Source organism: Austrofundulus limnaeus, unplaced genomic scaffold (assembly GCF_001266775.1).
Source record: "Austrofundulus limnaeus strain Quisiro unplaced genomic scaffold, Austrofundulus_limnaeus-1.0 Scaffold635, whole genome shotgun sequence".
NCBI classification, from domain to species: domain Eukaryota; kingdom Metazoa; phylum Chordata; class Actinopteri; order Cyprinodontiformes; family Rivulidae; genus Austrofundulus; species Austrofundulus limnaeus.
The window spans coordinates 68,464-75,817 of NW_013953037.1; the positions used below are offsets into that span (position 1 = coordinate 68,464).

The window sequence follows — 7,354 nt, forward strand, 5'->3', positions numbered from 1 at the left end:
AGCAGAAAGTAGCTAAAAGAAGCAAAAAGTGGCTAAAAGCAGCAGAAAGTAGCTAAAAGAAGCAAAAAGTGGCTAAAGGCAGCACAAAGTAGCTAAAAGTGGCTAAAAGCAGCAGAAAGAAGCTAAAAGTGGCTAAAAGCAGCAGAAAGTAGCTAAAAGTGGCTAAAAACAGCAGAAAGAAGCTAAAAGTGGCTAAAAGCAGCAGAAAGTAGCTAAAAGTGGCTAAAAACAGCAGAAAGAAGCTAAAAGTTGCTAAAAGCAGCAGAAAGTAGCTAAAAGTAGTTAAAGGCAGCGGAAAGTAGCTAAAAGTGGTTAAAAGCAGCAGAAAGTAACTAAGATGCAAAAAGTAGCTAAAGCAGCTAAAAGAAGCAAAAAGTGGCTAAAAGCAGCAGAAAACAGCTAATAGAAGTAAAAATGGCAAAAAGTAGCTAAAAAAGCAAAGAGTGGTGGCTAAACGCAGCTGAAGGCTACCTAAAAACAGCAAAAATTAGCTAAAGGCAGCAGAAAGTAGCTAAAAGCAGCTGAACGCAGGCTAAAAGCACCTAAATGATAGCTGAAACACGAAAATAACAAAAGGCTACCCAAAAACTAAAGTATAAAACTTTAGCTAAAAGAAACACAAAGTGGCTAAAAGGAGCAGAAAGTAGCTAAAATAAGCAAAAAGTAGCTAGAAACAGCAGAAAATAGCTAGAAGAATCAATAAGTAGTTAATAGCAGCAAAAAGTGGCTGAAGGCTAGCTAAAAGCAGCTAAATGTTACAAGAGACATAAAACTAATACTCAAAATCTAAAGTAACAAAAATGTAGCTAAAAGCCGAAAGCAGTGAAACACTAGCTAAAGAGAAATAGGAGCCGAACCTTTGAGCGGAGGTAGGCGGAGCCTCGCTCACAGCGGATCCCTCCGGTGCAGTACATCAGGACCTTCTTGTCTCGGAACAGCTCCAGGTTCTGGTCCACATAGTCCGGGAAGTAGCTGAACTTCCGTATGTTTGGAGCCAGACACTGAGAGAACTGCCCCTGAGGAGAAAATCAAACTTACGATTTTTAAAAACGGTTAAAGAAACGTGACGTCACGTCTGTTTACTTTCTGTTTACGTCAGTTTTTATCTTCAGCTCTTTAAAACGATAAAAACTCACTATTTTGCTCTCGTAGAAGTTGCGACAGTCCAGAAGGACGGTGTCGTTTCTCAAATGCTTTTGGGCCAAAAGAGCCTCCACCTCTTTATGAAACTCCTCGGGTTCCAGATGAACTCCTGAGACRCCAAACAGAGAAGAAACCGGGTCAGGAAGAACTGGACCGGTCCTAAAGACCCGCTGACACCCAGAACTGATCGATGATTATTTAAAAGAAAACTGTAGGTGGGATTAAGATTACTGATATAATCTGAAAATAATCTGAGTATAATCTGAGAATAATCTGACTATAATCTGAGCATAATATGAGTATAATCTTAATATAATCTGAGAGTAATCTGAATATAATCTGGGAATAATCAGAGAATAATCTGAATAAATTCTGAGTATAACCTGAGCATAATCTGACTATAATCTGAGTATAATCTGAGCATAATATGAGTATAATCCGAATATAATCTAAGAGTAATCTGAATATAATCTGGGAATAATCAGAGAATAATCTGAATATATTCTGTGTATAACCTGAGCATAATCTGAGAATAATCTGACTATAATCTGAATATAATATGAGAGTAATCTGAATATAATCTGAGAGTAATCTGAATATAATCTGGGAATAATCAGAGAATAATCCGAATATAATCTGAGAGTAATCTGAATATAATCTGAGAATAATCTGAGAAGTATTTCTGGTATCAGACCTGCCAGCTGGTAGGAGACCACATCGGGGTCGACCCCCATGGGAACGATCTCCTTGAAGACGCCGACCTTCAGGTCTCTGAAACACTCGGCGCCRCCGCGGCTGGTCTGAACCCAAACCACCACAGAAGAAGAGAACATTTCTGAATTCAATCATTTCAAGATGTATTTAAAAAAAAATTCAAACAAACTTTAGAGAAGCTTCTGCTGAAAGGACAAACAGGATTTCTTTTTTTATTCTGACCTTAAAATCCTCTTTTTCCATCTTGAAGAGCGGATGTGAAATCATGGCCTGGATGTAAAACTCTGTGGCCGCTTCGGTGCCGCCGACCGTCCCGTTGATGCCTTCGGCTGCTACCCGCACCTGAAGATCAGAACAACTCACTGGAGAATTCACATTTCCTGTAAAMGCAGTGAGTCTGTTTAAAAATCACAAAATGTGTCAAAAAAGCTGAAGGAAAATATCAGCTAAAAAAGGCAGAAAAACGTTTCAAGTACAGGAAGCTTTGTGACCTTTAAATTGACAYGTTTAGCTGTGTGATTGAACATGTTTACATTAAAGTTATTAATACAGAACTGTTTTAGAAAAGGGTTGACCTTTGACCCTAACATCACCAAGTATCATTGACCCACAGTCTAGCTGTGAAGTTTGACGTTCCTGTGTTACACGGCTGCAGAGTTAGAGCTCCACCAACTCATGGACRGCTTCTTTTAGCTTTGTTAGCCACCGCCACATGCTAATTAGCTTTCAGCTTATGGTCCAGATTGTGCTCGGCTACTATCCCACCAAAATTAAGCTACATAGATAAAAGACAAAAGAAGTTAATTCACCATAAAACAGATGAAATGAGTGAAAAACTAAATAAAACATGCTAAGCAAGGCTAAAAAAGGCTAAAATTAGCAACAAAAATAAGCTAAAAGTAGCAGAAACAAGTTGAATTTAGCACACAGTGAAAGGACTAATAAAACTGCAATTTGTTGTAGAAAATTAAGAAAAGGACAACAAGCAAGTTGCAATTTGTTGTAAAAAAGCTACAACAGCCAAAATTAGCAGAAAAACAGCTAAAATGTAGCTGAAAACCTGAAGTTAGCAAAAAGAAGAAAAAGGTGCATGTTTGCTGATTTAAGCAGAAAGAAGGTTAATAGGCCAACAAAAACGTGAATTTAGCTTGAAAAAAAAACTTTATTTAGCAATAAAAAGCTAAATGGTAGCCAAATGTACAGAAAACAGCTAAAATGAGCATAAATCACTCGGAGAAAAAAGMATTAAAAGCTTAAATCAGCAGACAGAAGCACAAAAAAAGTAGAAATTAGCAAAAGAATATCTGAAAGGAGCAGATAGCAACAATAGCAGAAAAAAGCTAAAAATTAGCAATAGGAAGCTAAAGCTAGCAGAAACAAGCTGAAATTAACACACAAACAATAGGAGGGTAAAATATTTCAAATTAGCAGACAATTAAAAAAAGGTTTGGTGTAAATATCTAAAACAGCCAAAATTTGCAGAAAAACAGCTAAAATGTTGCTGAAAAACCTGAAGTTAGCAAAAAGAAGAAAAAGGTGCATGTTTGCTGATTTAAGCAGAAAGGTTAATAGGCCAACAAAAATGTGAATTTAGCTTGAAAAAAAAACTTTATTTAGCAATAAAAAGCTAAATGGTAGCCAAATGTACAGAAAACAGCTAAAATTAGCATAAATCACTCGAAAAAAGAATTAAAAGCTTAAATTAGCAGACAGAAGCACAAAAAAGTAGAAATTAGCAAAAGAATATCTGAAAGGAGCAGATAGCAACAATAGCAGAAAAAAGCTAAAAATTAGCAATAGGAAGCTAAAGCTAGCAGAAACAAGCTGAAATTAACACACAAACAATAGGAGGGTAAAATATTTCAAATTAGCAGACAATTAAAAAAGGTTTGGTGTAAATATCTAAAACAGCCAAAATTTGCAGAAAAACAGCTAAAATGTAACTAAAAAAAGCTAAAATTAACAAAAAGAAGCAAAATGAGCATGTTTGCTGATTTAAGCAGAAAGAAGCTTAACAGGCCACAAACATGTGGATTTACCTTGAAAAAACTTGATTTAGCAAAAACCAAACAGCTAAAGAGTAGCCGGAAAAAAAATAAAAACAGCTGAAATTGTTAATTTTTCATTTTCTTGATGAAACTTCCTGCTGCAGGTTCTCTCACCTTGCCGGTTAAGTTGAGCTTCTCACACAGAGCTTTYTGCCAGGTGCAGATGGTCCGCGGGTCGTCCACCTGACAGTACCGATAGAAGAGCAGAACCTCTCCAGGACCGCTTCACGRCAGCAGGAGACAGAAACACACAGACGTCAGCTGTTGTTCAGTCGGACTGATTTCCACCGCAGCGGCAGCAGAAATGAAACAGCTGATCTTTGTTTACGTTTGAAGCCGCTCCTCCGGGACGTGGCTAACATCYGGAATCCACTCAGAAACGTCCACAGCTTCGTCCTGCGGCCGCTCGGCGTCTCCCTCCAGCTGCTGTGGCAGATGTTCACACGAGGCCCGTGCGAGCTGCTGCAGCTCAGCGCCGTGAGCCTGGGCCACGTGTTTGTGGACGGCGGCGTGCTCGCCGAAGGTCCGGCCGCAGCAGCTCCAGGACGCGCTTCCTGCTCCACACGTGTCCTTCCTCTTTGATGCAACGAAGGCGGCGAAAGACTGGAGGAGGAAAAACAGAGACGTTTGATGCAACGGGAGTCTCCATTCRGCTGGTCCCTCCTCATCACCACACCTGTTTGAGTTTACCTGTAACTCCTCAGACTGAGGACCTGCTCAACTTTTCTTTCTTCTACCTGGATGATTGAGATGCATGAGGACAATCTGTCCCTCCTCTGGACTGGACATGGTCTAAACCATCTCAGTCTGGTCTCTCTAACTTCATCTCTCAGTCCTTCAACCTGTGCTGCACCTCATCCAACCTCAACATCTTCATCACTGTCACTTCCGGTTTTGTTTCCAGTCTTTTTCTTTAAGGATTTACATTTCTTTATTCAAAATTTAGCTTAACATCTTTACAACTGACTGAAGTAAAGGCATTTTTCTGCAGGATAATGTTTTTTAAAGTGTTTCCAGTCTTTAACAAATGTAACATTTCCAGGGGGCTCTCTATATAAAATTTGCTCAGTTCAGCATTTTCTTACCTTTCTCCTGCAGAAGCTGTAATATCTTCTTTGTGAGGCAGAAAGTTGTTTCTCTTGTTTTAATCCGTTACAGGAGGTCGAGGTTTCAATCTCCCAGTTCATGAACTCCGAGCAGCAAGCTGCTGTTTCAGCCGCTTCCATTTTAGTTTACAATCTATTTTTTTAGCTAATATAAAAGACTAAAATACAATGTATCGATTTACTGTTCTGCTGGTTTGAATTCTYGTAGTTTAAAACCTCGATTTATGTCAAATAAACTCTTAAACGTGCATCTGATTTACGCCTAGCCGAGAGCGAGTCGACGGAAGRAAAAGGACGACGGACTTTCCGCTTTGCTCCGGAAGTGCTTCACTCGAATCAAACACCGCTGTCATTTTTCTGCTGCAGCAGCGGCGGCGGCGTACACGCTGAATAAGCTTGTTTATCAGGATTAGTTTTTTCTCTCGGCATTATTTTTTTTTATAATAAAGTGGTGAAAATGTCCAGGAGGCGACACAGCGATGAGAACGATGGTAAGTCAGCGGATAAACACTCCGTGGGTTTGCTAATGGTCGGCTAATGTTAGCGTGTTTTCACTTCATTCACGCATGCAGGTGGATTGTGCCTTTTTACTAGGCCACTTGGGATTTTTAAGCTTTCCTTTTAAAAAGTAATTTAAAATGACTAATTGGCAGTTAACAACGATGTACTTAATGATGTGAAACAGTGAAGAGTATTTGTTTTTGAGACTGACAGACGCTCTGCTGTTACCGTTAGCTTGGTGGCTAAYCTAAAGGGCGCTGATGGGCAGAGACAAACTTATTAACCTCAAAGTAACACAGTGCTTTAAACAAATAAAATTTGTCTCCTGACTGTGTTAAAAGTCAATATTATTGTTATTTAGGAAGGAATGTGTTTTTATACAAGCTAATTCTGTTTGTAAACCAAAACAATGAACATTGCCTAACGTTGTTGGGCTGCGTCTAATTACAAAAGGATCTCCTACTCAAAAATGTAAAAACACCTGAGTGTGAAATAATAATAATAAAAAAAAACTGTTAACAATTACACTTAGTATTTTTAAAACTTAATTTCTTTGTTTGCAGCAGTTAAACAGAAGCACAAAAAGTATCCAAATCYTGTCACTAAAATACAGAAATTAGTATAAATACAGACAAAATGTTAAAAAATAAAAACAGATCAATAAAACCAAATTAAGCGCAGTGTTATCGAGATGTAAATTAGTCTGTMAAAAGTAAGTTTAAGTGGCTTTTTAGGAGTCGAAACCTTCATACAAACTAATAATACTGTCGTTTTTTCCCAAAGCTGAGTCGCATCAGATTGAAAATAAACACAAGAATAATTATAATCATCTTCAGAGGTTTATAGTAACTACCGTAAGTACATTTACTTTGTTACAGGACTTAAATAGTTTTTTTTTGAGGATTTGTAATTTTACCAACTATTTTTTAAACAGCAACTTTTACTTTGTTACATTTTAAAGCTATAAAAAATGATACTTTTACTGCTTTACTTTAAAATATAACACCTAGTTACTCGTTACAAAATTAAATATGTTTGAACTCATCATGAAATATGTTTATGCACTATAAAAAATGAAATGTTGAATTTATTCAAAGTTTGGCTCCACTGAGCCTAGTTGAGTAAACTGAGCAAATAATATAAATAAATCGCTCAATTTACTCAACCTGGTTTAGTGGAGCYAGTTTGGTTCAGTAAATTCAACAGTTTATTTCTTAGAGAGTGTGTAAAACTAATTTTACTTTCCCAATTTTTGTGAACAGTTTCATGACTTTTACTTGAGTAGTTTTCTCATCAGTCAAATTTATTTTTACCAAAATCACTTTCTGTTCATGTAGTTTTWCTTTTACTTACAAGTACTTTATAGACCTCTGGAATCTTAAAAGAGAAATTATTCAGCTGTTTAAAATTCAAGAGAAACAAACAATTTTTCTATGATTTAAATGATCTTTTTGTGTAACGTTCATATTTTTGAAGAAATGCAGTGTTTGTGTTGGTCTTTATTTTTGTTCTGGTGTTGATCATACGTCTAAACAATCATCAGTAACAGTAAACACAAAAAAACATTTTACTTTTTGCTCTCCGTCTGTTCCGGTGATTCCAAACTTTTCTGTCTCCGACCCACAAAACAATGCAGTGTTTCCACTAGAAAATAAAAAAGTGTCAAGTGGAGGGCAACTCCTCCGAGTACCACTGTGTTAGATTACCTGTTTGAAAATGGTTTGATTCTTGTGAAGGAGGTTGATGATGTTACTCTCTGGCCAATCAATGGGCCTCATGCAAGAACATGTTCGCATTCTTATCCTAAATTTCTCTTACTTTTGTTCGTACAAAGGGTTCGTA

The 7,354-nt window shown here is 37.3% G+C and overlaps 2 protein-coding genes across 2 annotated transcripts in view; one reads left to right on the forward strand and one right to left on the reverse strand.

The window, feature by feature from the left end:
* Positions 1-857: 857 nt before the first annotated feature.
* Positions 858-5,280, reverse strand: tstd2 (thiosulfate sulfurtransferase like domain containing 2; the record flags this gene model as incomplete). The annotated part of the gene is given in 7 exon segments (XM_014027327.1): positions 858-1,016; positions 1,137-1,252; positions 1,838-1,943; positions 2,080-2,199; positions 4,020-4,128; positions 4,234-4,508; positions 4,991-5,280. Coding segments are annotated over 7 exon segments (1,026 nt in total), but the record flags the coding sequence as incomplete, so codon positions are not given.
* Positions 5,281-5,367: 87 nt separating this feature from the next.
* ncbp1 (nuclear cap binding protein subunit 1) overlaps positions 5,368-7,354 on the forward strand; it is a 19,130-nt gene continuing 17,143 nt past the window's right edge. Inside the window, exon 1 of the mRNA XM_014027325.1 lies at positions 5,368-5,502. Coding sequence (XP_013882779.1) covers positions 5,469-5,502 — 34 coding nt within the window. The 5' untranslated portion in view covers positions 5,368-5,468. The remainder of the gene's footprint in view (positions 5,503-7,354) is intronic.